Source organism: Hyla sarda, chromosome 4, assembly GCF_029499605.1.
Source record: "Hyla sarda isolate aHylSar1 chromosome 4, aHylSar1.hap1, whole genome shotgun sequence".
Lineage (NCBI taxonomy): Eukaryota > Metazoa > Chordata > Amphibia > Anura > Hylidae > Hyla > Hyla sarda.
Window position 1 is genome coordinate 48,218,733 of NC_079192.1, and position 22,352 is coordinate 48,241,084.

Here is a 22,352-nt window from a genome sequence, read left to right on the forward strand (position 1 = left end):
CTTACTTAGTCTAATATATTTGACATTTTTTGTTTGATTTAATTCTCTTTATTTGCTTTTAGAAATATAGAACTTTCTGATGGTTTTACAAACTGCGAAGCACAACTGTAAGGAAAACCAGTATTATAAATAACACATGGGGAGGGGGGGGGGAGGGAGTATGGGGTCAAGATATTGTATTACATTTTACCACTACTTGGTATGGAATGGATCTCAGCAAGTTCTAATCCTTTTACAAATATAAGACAACTTATCATTACAGTTTCGATCATTCCAAGGTCCGGACATGGTTTCTCCACAATGCTCATTTTTCCCGTGATTGTTGGGCTCATTCTTTGCCCAGTTGCTGTAAATGAAGGAATAAGAAAAAGCAATTACATGTATATTACTAATGTAATATAAGCCATTGGATGGCAATATTCCAAAGACTCAATCAAGAGACACTTCTGTGTAAATTCAGGGGATGGTTAGAACCTTTTACCACAAGTCCTACTTGGTAGCAAACAAGAATGTGGGGAGCCAACATAAAAGATGAATGGAAATGACAGGCAGCTCCTTTCCCAAGTTACACTACATCTATTTAGACCTGTGTTGTGTGATATCCAGTAAAATGAATTGTACAGACACTTATGGCTTATATACAATAGAGTTAGACCCTTTTTTGCACTATGATGCACATGGGGAGTTGGCACAGGGGGACCATTTAATTTAATTCAGTAGGTGGTTACAACCTTTTACCACAAGTCCTGTTTGGTAGCAAAAAAAGAATGCAGGGAGCCAAAATAAGAATAATGGATCAGGAGTTGGTGGCCAAACAAGCGTCAGATCTTACTGGCAGGTGGCAAGGCGTGTGGTGGTGTTAACCAACATTTTACGGAGGCCCTATCTGCATCTTTCCTTAGGGGGCCTCTTTGATCTTTGTATGCTTTTGGTTTGTTCACAGATAATATCTTTTTTTAATATGTAAATAACTACTTTAACATTGTCTAGTTACTTTGTTGTTTTCACTGTTAGATTCTTATATAAAAGCCTCCAGCTCAGTACTTACGTGAAGGGGACTTGTGTCCCATCCAGCCACTTCCAGATGTTGATATCTTCAGTGTCCCGTCTCAGTCCGATCCAGTAGCTCCTGCTTGTTGTAAATAATTTATTTAAAGTATCCTAGAAACATAAGTGACAATGACAACTATTTTATTCTCTAAATCTATTGCTTTTACTTTGTATTAGAAAAGATAACTATAGAGTGAATGTAATGTCATTTCCTGTTTACGGCTCTTACCGATTCAGTCTGGTCCTTTATCATTACAAGAATAGAGCTCATTTGATAGCATCTATCTCGAGCCCCATCCCAGGATAATTCTTTCCCAGAGATGTAATAACATGAAGAGCCACTGATATACCAGCCAACAGGGCACCGTGTGCAGATATCCTCTATGTAAAAGGAGTATACAACAGTTATCAACAATCAGAAATATAGATTTTTTTTGTTGTTGTCGAAAAAAACAACCTCTTATAACATCTCCAGTTAAAGGGGTATTCCGGCCAAAAACATTTTATCCCCTATCCAAAGGATAAGGGATAAGATGTCTGATCGTGGGGGGCCCGCTGCTGAGACCCCCCGCGATCTCCCTGCAGAATGGAGGGGGTGTGGCGTGACGTCACATCCCCAGTCCCGGAAACCCGGAGGTTTCCGAAACTGGAGATTCAGCATCCACATACAATGCGGGTGCTGCAGGGAGATTGCGGGGGGTCTCAGCAGCGGGCCCCCCGCAATTAGATATCTTATCCCCTGTCCTTTGGATAGGGGATAAAATGTTTTTGCCCAGAATACCCCTTTAAACATACAAATTTTGGTTGAGTTATTATCAGTACCACCCCCCACCCAGGCCCGTCGATACAGGACAGGCAAACCAAGCAATTGCTTGGGGCCCTGAGCTGGCCAGGGGCCCTGAGCAGAGCTTATGCTTGCCCGTCCTGTAGCGATCACTGTTAAGGACATCCCTGTGTCCCGAAAGATGTTTTTGGGACACAGGGATGCCCCTGTTACCTCCCTGAGGGGGCATAGCGTACCATGTGTGCGCCCATAGCAACAGAGGCGCAGAAGACCGGAGCATCGGGGAGGAGGAGGAAGACATGCGCTGGCCAGCTTGGTAAGTGACCAGCGGCACGTCATCTTCGCTGTTCCGACCACTAGTTCTCCGGTCCCGGAACTAATGCTATGGCCGGACGGGAGGAGCGGTGGTCGGAGCACTGAAGTGGGACAGTACACAGGCATACAGCCTCCAGCCATACACTGTATATGGCTGGAGGCTGTATGTCTGTGGGAAACACTGCCTGCCTAAAGTGGGGGGAACACTGCCTGCCTAATGTGGGGGAACACTGCCAGCCTAATGTGGGGGAACACGGCCTACCTAATGTGGGGGAACACTGCCTACCTAATGTGGGGAGAACACTGCCTGCCTAATGTGGGGGAACACTGCCAGCCTAATGTGGGGGAACACTGCCTGCCTAATATGGGGGGAACACTGCCAGCCTAATGTGTGGAGAACTCTGCTGCACTTAATATGGGGGGAACACTGCCAGCTTAATGTGGGGGAACACTGCCTGCCTAATGTGGAGGAACACTGCCTACCTAATGTGGGGGGAACACTGCCCGCCTAATGTGAGGGAACATTGCAAGCCTAATATGGGGGAACATTGCCAGCCTAAGGTGGGGGAACACTGCCTACCTAATGTGGGGGGAACACTGCCAACCTAATGTGGGGAGAACTCTGCTGCACCTAATGTGGGGGGAACTCTGCTGCATCTAATGTGGGGGTACGCTGCTGCACCTAATGTGGGGGGTACTCTGCTGCACCTAATGTGGGGGGTACACTGCTGCACCTAATGTGGGGGCCTCGTATCGACATTCGCTCACGTTGCACTCCCAGAATTCAAGGGCAGGCGTTACTACGTCCTGATGCCGGCCCTAGAGCGTGAAGTGCGTGAACATCAAGGGGGGGGCCCCCATGTCCATTTTGCTTGGTGCCCCCAAATTTCTTCAAACAGCCCTGCCCCCACCCCCATCTCCCCTCTAGTTACAGTATACTGTGGCTATTAGAGATGAGCGAATCGAATCTGACGAATGCAAATTCGTTACGAATTTCAGGAAAAATTTGATTGGCAATGAATGCGAATATCGGCACGATTCGATCACGCGAATGGCTTCATTAAACTCAGTTTAGTGCGGTCCAGGCTCCAGGGCATCTAAAATGGCAGATCCACATGTGAGGACATGAGGCAAGGAATCCTGGGAGGGCAGGAACAAGGGTAGGTGGGATGACCCTGAATCACATACAGCATGCAGCCTATCAGCAGCCAGTCACCCCTGTGATGTCACAGCCCCATATAATCAGCAGCCATATTGTGGCCAATCACTTCATCTTTTCACTGCAGAGAGATAGATAGGGACAGAGAGCCCTGTGTGTTGCACAGAAAAGCTTTTTTACAGCAGCGATTCACCTCCCAGTCACTACAGCGTTCTATTACAGAGAGGGACAGAGAGCAGTGTGTTGCACAGTGTCTTTCACAGAACAGCAGCGATACAGCTCAAGCACAAATCCTGCCTGAGTGTGGTACACAGCGACTGTGTGCTGCAGCACTGGTGTGTACTGCTGGTGTTCTGCGCAAATACTTTTTTATCCCCTTAAGGACCATGGGCGTATGGGTATGCCCTGATGCCCTGGTACTTGAGGATCAAGGGCTCACCTGTATGCCCATGGGAATTCAGGTCCCCGCCGCCCACCAGGCGGGGAGCAGACCGGGATGGTTAAAGTTGAAATTCCCGCTCTGCTCGCCCCTGGAAGTCCGGGCAGAGCGGGGGCAAGATGGCGGCGGGTGCAGTAGTACCTTACTACGGTGAGGGACCAGCGAGGGACCGGCAGAAAGGAGGCAGCGGCGGAGGCAGCGGTGGCGAAGCAGTGAAGATCAGTGGTAAGTGATCTTCACTGCTGCCTTCTAGGAGTTGCCAAACCACAACTCCCGGCATGCTCAGTCAGCCAAAGGCTGTCTGGGCATGCTGGGAGTTCGCTGAGAGCTGTAGTTTTGCAACATCTGGAGGGCCACAGTTTGGAGACCACTGTGCAATGGTGTCCAAACTGTAGCCCTTCCAGATGCTGCAAAACTACAACTCCCAGCATGCCTAGACAGTCCAGGCATGCTGAGAGTTGTAGTTCTGTAACATCTGGCCATTCAAATGTTGCAGAACTTCAAGTCCCAGCATGCTTGGAGTTGAAGTTTTGCAACATCTGGGGGGCTACAGTTTGGACACTACTACACAGTGGTCTTAAAACTGTTCTCCAGTTGTTGCATAACTGCAACTCCCAATATGTCCTTTGGCTGTCTGGACATACAGTGACCCCCCGACCTACGATGGCCCCGACATATGATCAAATCGACATACGATGGCCTCTCAGAGGCCATCGCATGTCGATGTCAGCATCGACAAACGATGCTTTTTTATGTCGGGGCCATCGCATTAAGTGCTATCCGGCAGCACAAAATGCTTAAGCTGCTGCCGGATAGCAGCTTAATGTTCCCCGTGTGGTGCGGTAAGTATTACTTACCCCTCCACGATGCTCCGGGGTGCCCTCCAGGTCCAGCGCTGGTCTTCCGGTGTCTTTTTGGCCCTCTCCGATGACGTCAATATGCTGCTGCGCACGTCATCCAATAGGAATGGCGTATGCAGCGGCGTAATGACGTCGCTATGCAGGCCCAGTAAAGGCCTTGCGAAAGACAGCAGAGGACCGGAGAAGACAGCGGAGGACCGGAGAAGACCAGGAGAGCCCAGCGGAGGCCCGGGGTCACCATCGCGAGCGGCGGGGACACCATCGCGAGCGGCGGGGACAGGTGAGTACAGCTTCCTATACTTTACATTTCACGAATCCCTCAACATACGATGGATTCGACAAACGATGGCTCGTTTGGAACGGATTACCATCGTATGTTGAGGGACCACTGTACTGGGAGTTGTAGTTTTGCAACAGCTGGAGGCACACTGGTTTGGAAACACTGAATTAAGTAACAAACTCTCAGTGTTTTGCAACCAGTGTGCTTCCAGCTGTTGCATAACTACAACCCCCAGCATGCACGGACAGCCAAAGGGCATGCTTGGAGTGTTAGTAGTATGCCTCCAGCTGTTGCATAAGTACAAGTTCCAGCATGCCCTTCAGCTATAATTGCATGCTGAGAGTTGTAGTTTTTGCAACAGCTGAAGTTGTGAAACAGAGCTTGTTACCTTACTCAGTGTTTTGTAACCAGTGTGCCTCCAGCTGTTGCAAACTACAACTCCCAGCATGCACTGATAGACCATACATGCTGGGAGTTGTAGTTTTGCAACAGCTGGAGGCACACTGGTTGCGAAAACACTATTTAAGTTAAGTAACAAACTCAGTGTTTTTCAACCAGTGTGCCCCCAGCTGTTGCATAACTACAACCCTCAGCATGCATGGACAGCCAAAGGGCATGCTGGGAGTGGTAGTTTTGCAACAGCTGGAGGTCCCCCTCCCCCCCCCCATGTGAATGTACAAGGTACATTCACATGGGCAGATGTTTACAGTGAGTTTCTCAAACTCCCAGCGGGAAACTCGCTGTAAACCCCCCGCCCATGTGAATTTACCCTAAAAACACTACACTACATGACACATAGAGAAAATGAAAGGTAAAACATTACATATATTACACACACCCCTACATAGCAACCCCCCCCCAAATAAAAAATAAAATGTCTCCTACCACACTGTTTCCAATACGGAGCCTCCAGCTGTTGCAAAACAACTCCCAGTATTGCCGGACAGTCATTGACTGTCCAGGCTTGCTGAGAGTTTTGCAACAGCTGGAGGCACCCTGTTTGGGAAACACTGCCGTAGGGTAATTTTGGTATCGGAGGCAAGTGTATTTCTTGTATCTGGGTCCGTCCCTATGCAAATCCCTTATTTAGGCCTCAAATGCGCATGGCGCTCTCTCACTTCAGAGCCCTGTCGTATTTCAAGGCAACAGTTTAGTGCCACATATGGGGTATTTCCGTACTCGGGAGAAATTGCCTAACAAATTTGGGGGAGGCTTTTTCTCCTTTTACCTCTTATGAAAAGGTAGAGTTGGGGTCTACTCCAGCATGTTATTGTAAAAAAATTAAATTTTTTACACTAACATGCTGGTGTTGCCCAATACTTTTCATTTTCACATGAGATAAAAGGAAAAAAAGACCCCCCCCCCCCCCCCAATTTCTTCTGAGTACGGAAATACCCCATATAAGGACATAAAATTCTCTGCATTCGCACACTGGAGGTGGCTGATTGTTACAGCGTTTTCTGACATAAACAAAAATAAACACCCACATGTGACCCCATTTTGGAAACTACACCCCTCACGGAACGTAACAAGGCGTATAGTGAGCCTTTACACCCCACAGGTGTTTGATGAATTTTCGTTAAATTTGGTCGTAAAATGAAAGTTTTTTTATTTTTTCACTAAAATGCTGGTGTTATCCCAAATTTTTCATTTTCACAAGGGTTAATAGGAAAAAAGACCCCCAAAATGTGCAACACCATTTCTTCTGAGTATATAAATATCCCATATCTAGATGTAAAGTGCTCTGCAGGCGAACTACAATGCTCAGAAGAGAAGGAGCGCCATTGGGCTTTTGGAGAGAGAATGTGACCGGAATTGAAGGCCATGTGCGTTTACAAAGCCCCTATGGTGCCAGAACAGTGGACCCCCCACTGGGAAAAAGCATCCCAAAATTTTAACCCCCTTTCTTCTGAGTATGGAAATACCCCATATGTGGATGTAAAGTGCTCTGTGGGCGAACTCCAATGCTCAGAAGAGAACGAGCGCCATTGGGCTTTTGGAGAGAGAATTTGTTTGGAATGGAAGTCGGTGACCATGAGCGTTTACAATGCCCCCCCGTGCTACCAGAACAGTGGACCCCCCCACATGTGACCCTATTTCGGAAACTACACCCCTCAAGAAATGTAATAATGGGTGAGCATTCACATTTAATTTTCATATTTAATTTTTCATTTGCACACCCCACTGTTCCAAAGATCTGTCAAAAGCCAGTGAGGTGTAAATGCTCACTGCACCCCTTATTACATTTCGGAAGCCCCTATGGTGCCAGAACAGCCAAAAAAGCCCCACATGGCACACTATTTGGGAAACAACACCCCTCAAGGAAGGTAACAAGGGGTACAGTGAGCCTTTACACCCCACAGGTGTTTGACAAATTTCCGCTAAAGTTGGACGGGAAAATGAAAAATGTAACAAGGGGTGCAGTGAGCACTTACACCCCACTGGCTTTTAACAGATCTTTGGAACAGTGGGCTGTGCAAATGAAAAATTACATTTTTCATTTTTATGGAAGACTGTTCAAAACACCAGTGGAGTGTAAATGCTCACTGCCCCCCTTATTACATTTCTTGAGGGGTGTAGTTCCCAAAATAAGGTTATATGTGGGGGGGGTCCACTGTTCTGGTAGCACGGGGGGCTTTGTAAACGTACATGGCCCCGACTTCCATTCAAAACAAATTCTCTCTCCAAAAGCCTAATGGCGCTCCTTTTCTTCTGAGCATTGTAGTTTGTCCGCAGAGCACTTTACATCCATATATGGGGTATTTCCATACTCAGAAAAAAGGGGGTTAAAAAATTGGGAGGCTTTTTCCCAGTGGGGGGTCCACTGTTCTGGCTCCATAGGGGCTTTGTAAACGCACATGGCCTTCATTTCCAGTCACATTCTCTCTCCAAAAGCCCAATGGCGCTCGTTCTCTTCTGAGCATAGTTTGTCAGCAGAGAACTTTACATCCATATATGGGGTATTTCCATACTCAGAAGAAATGGGGTTAAAATTTGGGGATTCTTTTTCTCCTATTACTCCTTGTGAAAATGAAAAATGTGGGGTAACACCAGCATTTTTTACTGAAAAAATAAATAAAATTTTTCATTTTCCTGTCCAACTTTAGCGTGTGGGGTGTAAAGGCTCACTGTACACCTTGTTATGTTCCTTGACGGGGTTTGTTTCCCAAATAGTGTGCCATGTGGGGCTTTTTTGGCTGTTCTGGCACCATAGGGGCTTCCTAAATGTGACATGCCCCCCCAAAACCATTTGCTTTCCAAAAGCCAAATGTGGCTCCTTCTCTTCTGAGCATTGTAGTGCACCCACAGAGCACTTTACGTCCACACATGGGGTATTTCCATACTCAGAAGAAATAGGGTTACAAATTTTGGGGGGCATTTTCTCTTATTACCTCTTGTAACAATTGTAAATTGGGGGGGATGCATTTTAGTGAAATTAAAATTTCATTTACACATCAGACTTTACCGAAAAGTCATCAAACACCTGTGAGGTGTTAAGGCTTACTGTGCCCCTTGTTACATGCCATGATGGGTGTAGTTTCCAAAATAGTATGCCATGTGTTTTTTTTTTTTTTTTTTTGCTGTTATGGCACCATAGGCGCTTCCTAAATGTGACAAACCCCCCAAAAACCATTTCAGTAAAATTCACTTTCCAAATTCCCATTGTCGCTCCTTCACTTCTGAGCCCTCTAGTCCACCCACAGAGTACTTTACCCTCACATATGAGGTATTTCCTTACTCGAGAGAAATTGGGTTACACATTTTCGGGGGCTTTTTCTCCTATTACCCCTTGTAAAACTTCAAAAACTGGGTCTACAAGAACATGTTAGTGTAAAAAATTGAGATTTTGAATTTTCTCCTTCACTTTGCTGCAATTCCTGTGAAACACCTAAAGGGTTAAAAACAACTTTCTGAATGTCATTTTGAATACTTTGAGGGGTGCAGTTTTTATAATGGGGTCATTTATTGGGCATTTCTAATATGAAGGCCCCTCAAATCCACTTCAAAACTGAACTGGCCCCTGAAAAAATCAGATTTTGAAAATTTTGTGAAAAATTGGAAAATTGCTGCTGAACTTTGAAGCCCTCTGATGTCTTTCAAAAGTAAAAACATTATACTATAGACAGGAAAAACCACAAAACAGAGCTTCAATTGCGCGGTATGTTTGATCGTATGGGTGTTTAAGGTGAGTAGTATAGAATTGCTGCTCACCTTATGTATTGGGCATACAACAACCTTTGTAGCTTTTTGGCATGGTTGGGTAGCGGTGCAGCCGTCCGGATATTTCGAGGGGGATTTCCTCCACACTCGATTGGTAAAATCTCAGGGGAAAAAAGGCTGGAAAAATAATTCCGGGTGATCGATGCCAACCGTCAGAGAAACTTCAAGGCAGACTTGTAAATATTCAAGTAATCCTTTATTTTGCTTTGCCAAAGCACAATAAAGGATTACTTGAATATTTACAAGTCTGCCTTGAAGTTTCTCTGACGGTTGGCGCCGATCACCCGGAATTATTTTTCCAGCCTTTTTTCCCCTGAAAAGTAAAAACATGTCAACTGTATGATGCAAACATAAAGTAGACATATTGTATATGTGAATCAATCTATAATTTATTTGGAATGTCTATTTTCCTTACAAGCAGAGAGCTTTAAAGTTAGAAAAATGCTAATTTTTCAAATTTTTCATAAAATTTTGGAATTTTTCACCAGAAAATGAAACAAATATCGACGCAAATTTACCACTATGTTAAAGTAGAATATGTCACGAAAAAACTGTGTTGGAATCAAATTCATAAGTAAAAACATTCCAGATTTATTAATGCTAAAAGTGACAGTGGTCAGATGTGCAAAATGCTCTGGCCCTTAAGGTAAAAATGGGCTTGGTCCTTAAGGGGTTAAGCGTACTGTAGCGCATTTTTCTCCCCTCGTAAGTGCATACCACATACGTACATCTCAGTGGTGTACTATTTTGTTCCTGTTAAAGTCTTAAGGGCCTAGATCAGTGTTTCTCAATGAGGGTGCCTTCAGAGGTTGCATAACTACAACTCCCAGCATTTCTAGACAGCCTTTGGCTGTCCAGGAATTCTGGGAGTTGTAGTTTTGCAACATCTGGAGGCACCCTGGTTTGGAAACACTGGCCTAGATACTGTGAAAGGCCAGGCAAAAGTACACACAACGGCTGGTGTTGTACACAAATACCTTTTAAGCATAGTGGAGCGCATTGTCCTCAGAGTTCCCCTCACTTAGGTTTATGGAACGGACTGTTGCAGAAATTTCTATAACTTAAACTGCCCCCCTTTTATATCCACCCTTGATGACCTTGTCACATATAATACTACCTCTTTTTTTATAGCACTTTTATCACAGATTTTAGTGTTTTTTGAAGTTTGTGTTTTTTGCACTTTTATGTTCTGTATTCAGGGCTGTAGCTCCAATGAGGCGAGTGAGGCGATCGCCTCAGGTGCGCTATTGCAAGGGGGCACAAGGGGGGTCCAGCACACATTACACTGAGGCATTGATTCCCAACCAGGGTGTCAGGACACTCTGGTGGGAAATATGGCGCTAACATTTATTTACATTTTTTCTGCTCATGCCTGCGCACCTGTGAGTCACAGACGTACAGGCCAGGTGGGAGGGAAGTCTGTGTGCAGTGCCGGGACGGGTGATACTGCAGCTCCAACCTTATGTATCCTCCCTCTCCTGTGGAGCAGCTCTGGACTCTGGATTCTCCCTGGTCCCTCAGCAGAATGGTGTGGATGGAGGGAAGGAGCAGGGGCAGCACTGACAGAGACCTACTCAGCTTCAGGTAGTGCACCCCCACCCTTCTTTCACTCCTCTACACCTCTCTGTCAACCCTCTAAATGTCACTCCTGTACACCCCACGGTTACCCCCGTACACACCTCTTTCACCCCTCTACACCCCTCTGTCACCCCTCTAAACCCCTCTGTCACCCCTGTACACCCTACAGTTACCCCGTACAGCCCTCTGTCACCCCTCTACACCCCTCTGTCACCCCTCTAAACCCCTCTGTCACCTATGTACACCCCACGGTTACCCCCATGCACCCCTCTGTCTCCCCTCTACACCCCTCTGTCGCCCCTCTAAACCCCTCTGTCATCCCTGTACACCCCCAAGGTTACCCCTCTACACCCCTCTGTCACCCCCTCTTTCACCAATGTACACTCCTCTACACACCTGTCACCCATGTACACCCCTCTGTCACTGTATGGCGTAAGGCTGTTTATAAGAGCCTTGTAGTTTGCAGCCATTGTTTAAAGATGTTTTATAATTTATGAAAAGTGACTTGTAAATTTAATCAATAATCATAATTTATTGTGCATTGTGGGAAGGCTGGTGGCATTGGGTTTGGAGGAGGCTGGAGTCATTTGTAGGGAAAAGGGGAGGATAATGCTGGAAAAGTGCAGAGCCTAATACTAATATGTTTGTGTTGCAGGTTCCATGATGTCCTGTGCCAGATGGAGCAAAAAGAGCTAGCTACAGCTCTGTCTGTAATGCACATCAGGTAACAATGTTTAGCACTTATCAGATCGCCTTGTAGTTTGCAGACTTTGTTTAAAGACTTTTTATAATTTATAAAAAGTCACTTGTAAATTTTGAAATAAAATTTAATAGAATTTAAATAAATAATTTTGATCCATAAAAGCCAGGTAAGAAGTCCAGAATGGAAGGTAACTCTTGTCACTACATTCTCATGGCATGAAGGACATTTCCAAATGAATCTGCATGTTATACTGAATAACAGTATTATTTCACTACCCCAGCACACACCCTATTCGTGTTACAGCAAGGCAAAGTGTTCTACACCCCTATTGAGGCTCTTTGTAGCTCGGAAATAGTCGTTTTTAATAGCGATTCGCCGCAAATAAATTCAGAAGGAAACAAATTTTTTGGGAAAATTCGGCAAATCGTCCAAAATGAATTTTTCAAAAAATTCTCTCATCTCTAGTGGCTATGTCCACACCGTGAAATGTCCGTCCATAAAACTTCTGGGTGAGCATTCCATAGACAGTGAGTGGTGGCAGAGCATGCCCACGATAGAACTACTTGGACAAGTGCCATCTCCATAGGTATAAATGTATCTCTGAGCGGATTCCACAGAAAGAAGTGACATGACCATTGCAAACAATGGAACTCTGCTGCAACAGAATTTTCAAGCTGAATTTTTCCAACGAATTCTGCTTGGAAATTTTGCTGTGTGAACATAGACTTATGGGGGGAGATTTATCAAAAGCTGTCCAGAGAAAAAGTTGATGAGTTGCCCATAGCAACCAATCAGATTGCCCCTTTCATTTTTGAAAGGCCTCAGTCCCCGTGATCGCCAGTCATCAGACCCGGAGCGAACACGCTCCCGGAACTGATTCTAACGGGGTGCAATATCACCCGAATGTGCCCGAATTAGGTCTGGCAGTATTGATGTGAGTCAGTAACAAATAGTCCTGATAACTGGACAGCCAGTTAACCGACCCTAAGGCCATATGCTATAGAGCGTAGGGACTGTAGTGGAGCTGTGTTTTTAAATACATTTATTTCCTCACCTTATATATTAAATCATTTTTATGATTTGTGACACATGCAGTATAGAGGTTTATTTTGGTTAACCCCCTTCGGTTAAATTGGTTGTGTACAATATCACGGGGGTCTCCAGCGGCTGGACTCTCGCGATCAAGCATCTTATCCCCTATCCTTTGGGGATAAGATGTCTTAGTGCCGGAGTACCCCTTTAAAGACGACCTCTATTGGAGAACTCAAACTTCAGTCCTCAGTGGGTACAAAAGAAAAACAGTAGTAAATCAGCTCATCAACTCTTCATGCATAACAGGCACCATTGTGTAGGTCCGGAAGCGCGGATGAAGGGCACCGCTCTCCCCCGATAGATGCAGGAAAGTGAAGAAAAAGAAAACCCAGCTCCCGGAAAAGGCAATATCCAATAAAACTTAACCTTTATTTGTGCACATTAAAAATGGCATACCATGGATTTTCTTTTTCTTCACTTTCCTTCAGTCCTCAGTACAGATATCCATAATATCCTAAACTCCTTGACTTCAAGCCACATATAAAAAATTATACCTAGCTCTATGTTCTTGGTTATAGAACCAGATGAGCAATAAGAGGCTGCACAAACATATATATCCACTATAATTCCATCATAATGAAGACTAATCTGAAGATCTGATTATTTGTCATCATCCCAGAAGTAAACCCCAGTGACCAGTGATTGACTCCAAAGTCACCGTCAATGGTGTTGTCTTCTGCTGGATACATTTTAGTGTCTAATCCCGGCCACCAGTGGAAAATCTGCTATTTAAAGGCTAGTCTACAAAGGATTAGTAACAGATATACATGAAGATTTTATCTTTAAAGGACCCTTATTTTATTCATCTCTTACCCAAGGTCTCCTGGAGAGACTGTTGTTCAACATTATCTGTAATAAAAAAAAACAATTGTGTTTAGTTATCAGAAGAAGTATGAAGTGAACATCATTAAAGGGGTACTCCGGTAGAAAACAATTTTTTTTAATCAACTGGTGCCAGAAAGTTAAACAGATTTGTAAATTACTTCTAGTTAAAAATATTAATCCTTCCAGTACTTATCAGCTGCTGTATGCTCCACAGGAAGTTCTTTTCTTTTTGAATTTCCTTTCTGTCTGACCACAGTGCTCTCTGCTGACACCTCTGTCCATGTCAGGAACTGTCCAGAGCAGGATAGGTTTGCTATGAGGATTTGTTCCTGCTCTGGACTGTTCCTGACATGGACAGAGGTGTCAGCAGAGAGCACTGTGATCAGACTGGAAAGAAATTAAAAAAGAAATGAACTTCCTCTGTAGTATACAGCAGCTAATAAGTACTGGAGGATTAATAGAAGTAACTTACAAATCTATAGAGGTGAAGAAAGGTGGAGCCAGCACTGCATAAAATGTTCTTTATTGATTCCAAGTTAAAATTCCATGGCAGGCAAGAAGTGCAATGCAAGGACAAAATTGCAAGAAGGCATAGTTTGTAATTCTCAAACGCCGACGCGTTTCAGGCCATAAGGCCCTTAGTCGTGGCATACATGTGTATACTTCAGCACAATATTTAATACTCACATAGTCCAGGTGTACAACGCCCTCAAGGGGAGGGGGTACACCAGAACTGATCACCTAGGACAAGCAACTTTATTGTCCAATGTGCATAAAAACATATATAAAAAATATATAGAGAAACAATGCAAATACAAACAAGAAACTTAATACTGAATGTCTGTACCAAGAGGTTGACTGAATTTATACAGCAAAACTGAAATTCAATATATCAAATTGGAAAAGATTTTTTTTAAATATTTTTAATATTTTTCAAGATATTTTACATTATTATTTTGTTTGTTACATTGATTTTATCTTAGTTTTTTTTTTATTTAACTAATTTATTAGAGGTAACGTGTATATTACTTAATTTTTTAATTCTTTTAATATTTATCAATACTGAAAATTGCAAAAAGAACCAACTTTCCACGTGAATCTAAATGGTCAATAGTGGAGGATCAAATCAGTTCTATTGTTAAGATCATGGGGATAAATACTATTAAACAAATAAATCCACATAGTTTCTCTATTGTGTAATAGTCGATTATTGTCACCCCCTCTCTTACTGGGTATAATTTTTTAAAGAGCACAAAAAGTAAAACTAGAAACATTACCAGAATATTCTATATTACATATGGATGCAGGTTTGAGTGAAATCATAAAAAATAGTATTAGGTTTTCCACCCGTAAAGCACCTACATTAGGTAATTAATTAGCTCCCAGTACCATCGCGGATCGCAACACACATAATACATGGCCTAAGACAAAGGGCTTCTTTAAATGTTCAGAAGCCAGATGTGTAATTTGTAGGTATGCGGTTAGATGTACCACCATTGAGGGCACGGTCAATAACAAAAAACACAGAATAAAAAGTTTTATCAACTGTAATTCTAGATTAGTCATATATAAAATTACATGTGAAGCATGTGCCTTGATTTATATTGGTAGTACCAAACGTCCACTTAAGAAACGCATTCAGGAGCATATTCGGCATTCTGGTGGTCCCCTCAGTGGTGGTATGTCTAATGTATCCAAACACTTTTTTTCGGTTCATAATGGTGATGTTTCTAGTTTTACTTTTTGTGCTCTTGAAAAAATTATACCCAGTAAGAGAGGGGGTGACAATATTCGACTATTACACAATAGAGAAGCTATGTGGATTTATTTGTTTAATAGTATTTATCCCCATGGTCTTAACAATAGAACTGATTTGATCCTCCACTATTGACCATTTAGATTCATGTGGAAAGTTGGTTCTTTTTGCAATTTTCAGTATTGATAAATATTAAAAGAGTTAAAAAAAATTAAGTCATATACACGTTACCTCTAATAAATTAGTTAAATCTAAAAAAAACTAAGATAAAATCAATGTAACAAACGAAATAATAATGTAAAATATCTTCAAAAATATTAAAAATATATTTTTTTAAATCTTTTCCAATTTGACATATTGAATTTCAGGTTTGTGGTATAAATTCAGTCAACCTCTTGGTACAGACATTCAGTATTAAGTTTCTTGTTTGTATTTGCATTGCTTCTCTATAGATTTTTTATATATGTTTTTATGCACATTAGACAATAAAGTTGCTTGTCCTAGGTGATCAGTTCTGGTGTACCCTCCCCTTGTGGGCGGTGTACACCTGGACTATGTGAGTATAAAAGATTGTGCTGAAGTATACACATGTATGCCATGACTAAGGGCCTTATGGCCTGAAATGCGTCGGCGTTTGAGAATTACAAACTATGCCTTCTTGCAATTTTGTCCTTGTATTGCACTTCTTGCCTGTCATGGAATTTTAACTTGGAATCAGTAAAGAACATTTTATGCAGTGCTGGCTCCACCTTTCTTCACCTCTATTGCTTTAATGAGGCTGGCCGTGCACGTGCAGGTGAGCTGAAACCTACCTTTCTATTACCTAACTTACAAATCTGTTTAAAAAAAATAAAAAATTCCAGCGGAGTACCCCTTTAAACTAATATATGAATGAGGTTAAGGGAGGTTTTCTAAAAGTAAAAAGTTTAGAGATAAAGAGAAGTCACATAATAATTTAGAGGCTTTGAGTGGAACTAGACTTTAAATGGGTTATCCTATTAGGAACCCGAATTATCGTATTCCTTATTGGGGTATTTTTTAGTTAATTGGCGAGGGGTCCTCTATTAAGGATCCTTAGCTATTGAAAAGAGTGCAGATTTGGTTAAAAAGAGCATTGCTTGCTATGGAGGACCTGTCCTGTCTTGTGATACAGATAATCCATTGGTTTGAGAGAGCACTATGCAATGCCTAATTTCTCCTGTGGTGGCGCTGCATGGAAATTAAACGCTTGTTGCTAGATTTCCTCATGAATGACAGCTGATCGCTGAGGATCACAGCAGAGGGGCAATTTGTAATAAAGTTATCTCAGCTCCCTTCTGTGGAATCTGTGGCACTATATAAATAAATAAAATAATATAAAATAAAATAAAAAGTATGGATTGCCCAAAGCAGAGAACCCATTTTATAGAAAGTCATTTAAAGGGGTACTCCCATGGAAAACTTTTTTTTTAAATCAAGAAAGTTAAACCGATTTGTAAATTACTTCTATTAAAAAATCTTAATCCTTCCAGTACTTTTTAGGGGCTGTATACTACAGAGGAAATGCTTATCTTTTTTGATTTCTCTGATGTCATGACCACAGTGCTCTCTGCTGACCTCTGCTGTCCATTTTAGGAACTGTCCAGAGCAGGAGAAAATCCCCATAGCAAACATATGCTGCACTGGACAGTTCCTAAAATGGACAGCAGAGGTCAGCAGAGAGCACTGTGGTCATGACATCAGAGAAATCTAAAAAGAAAAGCATTTCCTCTGTAGTAAATAGGCCCTAAAAAGTACTGGAAGGATTAAGATTTTTTTAATAGAAATAATTTACAAATCGGTTTAACTTTCTGGCACCAGTTGATTTAAAAAAAAAAAAAAACATTTTCCACGGGAGTACTAATTTAAGCAAGTATCCTGATAGGTTTTGTTGAGTATTTGTTGAAAACCATCAAAAGTAAAACTGCTAAGAATCTCGTGAAGGACCCACCTAAATCCTTTTTGAAAGTTTTGACATTTTCAATGGCCATTCGTTGTTGGTCACCTGCTGGAGATAAATTCATAATACAATTATATTACTATAACTGTGTACTACATTGAAGAAAGTAAGAAGTAAAGTACATGATGGCTTTTTGGTCGCCTACACCCAAAATCTCATTTTGAGGGATGAAGTCATCTACAATATTATACACTCCTCAGCCCCAAATCACAATACCTCAATACCAACAGCTTGGTCAGAACAGCCTATATGGCCGGCAATGACCATCCAATGATCCGTCCTCACTCCTAGTCTGTCAACTGGACTAAATATATTTATATATCTAATCAAAGCAAAGCTGTAATAACGTATATAATTTACATATCTGCCCGAGATGTTACTGTCTGTCATTTCTATCTGGCTGAATTGTTTTTGACTAAAATAACACTGGCTGTTACTTAGCTTCCCATATTTGCTGTAATTTCTGTATATATATATATCTATATATATATATATATATATATATATATATATATATATATGTATGTATATAATAGGGTGTTTCATTTTTCCAAATATGTGATTTTCTTATGACTTTGCTTACGCCCCGAGTCTCAGTGATGTAAAATATATATATGGCAAATTTCAAGAAGATTGGATAATTTTTAGGGGCTGCACACATTGATCACTTTTATCTCAAACTAATGAAATTTCTCATATTGAAGTACTTTGTACTAATGGGCTTCTCTTTTACCCAACCAATGGGAACCAAAAGAGGAATTTGGCTGCTGGAAAAAGTGCCTAGTGGTGAGTTTATAGGAGCTCGGCTCCCTTTAAATGATCAAGTACTTTAAGTTTTTATTTACCATCACAAGGAAATGAAAGAAACGCTTTCGGATGCTGCTAAATCTACCAGTACTAGACTACAGGAAGTGTGGAGGAAAGCAAATATCCCTGTAAAGACGGAGGAGAATATCCGTGCTGGTATACAGAAGCTGTACAAAGATCACCAAAATCTGGATAAAGAGTAATCGAGAAACACGGATTAAGTAAATGTGAAGCGGCAGATTTGGAAAGGTGATCTTGTCAAGTTATTTGACATTTCCTGGCAAAATGTGATGGACATGACTAGCATATCACAAGAAGATAAAGAATTTCTAAGGTCACAAAGAGAAGATCGTATGAGTTCGTCTCTGAGTGGGGTAGACAAGGTTTTTTGCGTTGAAAATAAGAACTAAGGGGGGGGGTTACAATTAGGTGTCTATTGTAGACACAGATCTACCCCTTTACACTGCTGTCTAATTTACACTCTTGCTCAAGATTTACTAAAGTTGTGCTCGTCCTTTGATAAATGTTGTACAAATATAGAAACGCCCCCCCCCCCCCTTGCTCTACCGTGCACTCCTTCTCTACCTCTCACACTTAACAAAGCTGTGGCATTTTCCCGCGGAACACTGCTCACATACTCACATAGCTAGAAGTAGCAAAAATATGTCATTTTGCTGAACAATCTGTTCCCTTACCTCTATATCAGTGTTTACCAACGTGAATGCCACCAAGTGTTGCAAAACTTGGCATGCTGGGAGTTGCAGTTTTGCAAAAGCATCACATACAGTGGTATTCTTAAGGGCTCGTCCACACAGCCGTCTGCATCAGTTAATAAATGCCCGTTCTGCAATCCGTTTGATAATTTTTAAACGGTTGCAATCAGCTGTAAAATAATCCCATTCATGTCAATGGGATTTTTTTACAATCCTTTGTCACACATTTGCTTCCTGTTTCATTTTTTTTTTTTTTTTTTTTGACGGGAGAAAAGATGGTGCATGCAGTATTTTATCTCCCGTAAAAAATAACGGAATAGAAACAAATATTATAAATTTAACTTTGAAGTCTATGGCAAATGGATGAACTGGATGATCCGTTTGCCCCCTGTTTATAGCATACATTTCTGAACTGCATGCTCAGAAGAGGTGACATCAGCAGACTCCTGCAGTGCTGAGGGACTACTACTACTCCCATCATTGAACAGACTAATTTCCATGATGGGAGTAGTAGTTCCCCCAGCTGCAGGCAGCTGGGGAGGCTACAATAGTGTTTGTACTACTACACCCATCATGGAGCAGAGTCTGTTCCATGTTGTGGGTAGTACAGGGGATAAAGGATTGATCGCACTGGTTCTCACTTCTGAGACCCGATGCGATCAGCAGTTATAAAGCAGGGGAGCAGGCAGCATTTTGAAATCCCCCGCCGGGAGACCTGAATGGCTGGCACCGAGGAGCCAATCAGGGCTCCCGGGGGGGGTTTTAAACTACTACTTTGACCCCCAAATGTATGCCCCAATGCATATTTATAATAATTAATTGGCCCTGTGTGTTTATAATTTATTTATTGTCTATTCTCTGCTACTCATCACATATATCTTTTACATCACTGACACTCGGGGCATAAGCAAAGTCTGCAAATATTTAACATTCTATTTTTTGCCTTACAAAATGAAACACCCTAAAATATATTTGTGTATATATATATATATATATATATATATATATATATATATATGACTCCATGAGATTTCTTAAGAGAGAACAACAAAGGGTAAAATAACAAAACTTTTCTTTTTTCTTTATTAAAATTATTATATATTATCATGTATACAGTGAGTATAAATATATACTTGCCAAAGGACCAGATATTTTATCCATACATTTTTTTTCAGTTTACTGAAAAATAATGATAACTGGGCATATAGAATCACTACTAGACCACCAGAGACAGGACTGGATCACAGTCTGAGTACACCCTTCAGAAAATATATAATATTTCTATACAGAGAACTTGATATAGCTCAAATAATGGTACACAGTCCTTATATAATATCACAATAGGCCGATCATGTATGTACAGTCCACACTGGGGCTCTAGGGAATGTTTATTTTTGGCCCTGCGCTCTATAATAATGATAAGGGCTATGAATGGCCTTGTGGAAGCAGAAGTAATATCACTAGAACATCAGGAATGATATGCAACATAAAATATGCAGAATACACACTAAAAACATGCTATCATTTTCAGACAGTAAGGCTTGGCATTAAGTGTGTGTGTGTGGGGGGGGGGGGGGGGCCTGGGCGATAAGTCTAAGCAATGGGTCTAAATAAGTTCAACAGTTAAACACAGAAAATATTCAGTATAGATCTTAGATACAGCATCAGAAGATAATCGCAGCACTCCAAAAAATTGTGAAAAAATAAGGGGGCTTTATTCCACATAACCAATACAACTTTATGATACGGAATACAGCCACCTTATTTTTTCACCATTTTTGGAGTGCTGCGACTATCTTCTGTTGCTGTATCTGGATTTGGGCCTTTGACCGGGGCCAACGAGTTGCCTTGGTTGTGCTGCTCTTCCGCTATTTCTTCTCAGTATAGATCTTAGATTTGGATCCTATAATATGTTTGTGTTATGGCTTTAGATGCATTTCTCTTCTCGGGCCGTATTCACATGGTGTGTGATCAATAACTGAGTCCTGGGTATTCTGTATCACAAAACAGAGGAAACCAAGAGAAGCGTTCCCTGTGAAAAGTTAAAAGGGTATTCCGGTGGAAAACAAATGTTTTCAAATCAACTAGTTCCAGTAAGTGAAACAGATTTATAAATCACTTCTATATAAATATATGAATTAATCCTTCCAATACCTATCAGGAACAAATCCCCATAGCAAATCTCACCTGCTCTGGACAGTTCCTGACATGGATAGAGGTGTCAGCAGAGAGCACTGTTGTCAGACAGAAAAGAACTACACAACTTCCTCTGAAGCATACAGCAGCTGACAAAGTACAGGAAGGGTTAAGATTTTTATATAGAAGTAATTTACAAATCTGGCAGTTTATTTAAAACATTTTTTTTTCACTGGAGTCCCCCTTTAACCCCATAATGACAATGGACCTAAATGTATGTCATGGTGCGGTGGTACTTAGTGCACCATGATGTACACTTACGCCATGTACATGATGAGCACTGGATCGGTGCTTGCATCATGCACGGCAAGTCCCGGCTGCTGTCAGCAGCCGGAGACCCGCCGGTAATGGCGGATAGCAGCGATTGGGCTGATGTCCGCCATCAACCTCTCAGATGCCGTGACCAATACAGATCACGGCATCTGCGGCAGTGCGGCACTTGAAATGGATGATTGGATCTCCTGCAGCGCTGCCGCGGGGATCCGGTTATCCAGCATGGCGGCCGGAGGTCCCCTCACCTACCTCCGGCCATCTCCAGGGGTTTTCTGCTCTGGTCTGAGATCGAACAGACCAGAGCAAAAGATCACCGATAATACTGATCAATGCTATGTCCTATGCATAGCACTGAACAGTATTAGCAATCAAAGGATTGCTATAAATAGTCCCCTATGGGGACATAAAGAGTGTAAAAAAAAAGTAAAAAAATTAGAAAAATCCCCTACCCCAATAAAAATGTAAATCGTGCATTTTTCCCATTTTAATAATAAACATATTTGGTATTGCCGCGTGCATAAATGTCCAAACTATCAATATTTAATGTTAATTATACCTCATGGTGAACACCGTAAACTTAAAAAAGTCCAGAATTGCGGCTTATTATTATTCTTATTAAAAAATGTTTATAAAAAGTGATTAAAAAGTAAAATATAAGCAAAAGTGGTACCGATAAAAAAAAACAGATCACGGTGCAAAAAAATGAGCCCTCATACCGCCCCATATATGGAAAAGTAAGAAAGTTATAGGTGGTCAAAATAGGGCAATTTTAACCCCTTAAGGACCGAGCCCTTTTTCACCTTAAGGACCGGAGCGTTTTTTGCAATTCTGACCACTGTCACTTTAAACATTAATAACTCTGGAATGCTTTTAGTTATCATTCTGATTCCGAGACTGTTTTTTCGTGACATATTCTACTTTAACTTAGTGGTAAAATTTTATGGTAACTTGCATCCTTTCTTGGTGAAAAATCACCAAATTTGATGAAAAAAATGAAAATTTTGCATTTTTCTAACTTTGAAGCTCTCTGCTTGTAAGGAAAATGGATATTCAAAATATATATTTTTTTGGGGTTCACATATACAATATGTCTACTTTATGTTTGCATCATAAAATTTATGAGTTTTTACTTTTGGAAGACACCAGAGGGCTTCAAAGTTCAGCAGCAGTTTTGACATTTTTCACAAAATTTTCAAACTCGCTATTTTTCATGGACCAGTTCACGTTTGAAGTGGATTTGAAGGGCCTTCATATTAGAAATGCCCCATAAAAGACCCCATTATAAAAACTACACCCCCAAAGTATTCAAAATGACATTCAGTA

The 22,352-nt window shown here is 41.7% G+C and overlaps 2 protein-coding genes across 3 annotated transcripts in view; both read right to left on the reverse strand.

The window, feature by feature from the left end:
- Positions 1–213: 213 nt before the first annotated feature.
- On the reverse strand, positions 214–14,963 carry LOC130367347 (C-type lectin domain family 4 member G-like). Its single transcript, XM_056569760.1, has 5 exons — positions 14,921–14,963; positions 13,295–13,330; positions 1,280–1,431; positions 1,049–1,161; positions 214–346 (listed from the first exon to the last, which is right to left on the reverse strand). The coding sequence occupies exons 1-5, from the start codon at positions 14,961–14,963 to the stop codon at positions 214–216; spliced, it is 477 nt and encodes a 158-aa protein (XP_056425735.1).
- The window catches only part of LOC130367869 (lithostathine-1-alpha-like), a 135,725-nt gene continuing 126,679 nt past the window's right edge, over positions 13,307–22,352 (reverse strand). The window contains exons 15-16 of one of the 2 annotated variants that reach the window (XR_008892206.1): positions 17,032–17,085; positions 13,307–13,330 (exon numbers count right to left, since the gene is read on the reverse strand). The gene's annotated coding sequence lies outside the window, so the exon portion shown is untranslated. Of the gene's footprint in view, positions 13,331–17,031; positions 17,089–22,352 lie in introns of those variants that run through there. The other variant, XM_056570784.1, reaches the window with a different exon arrangement.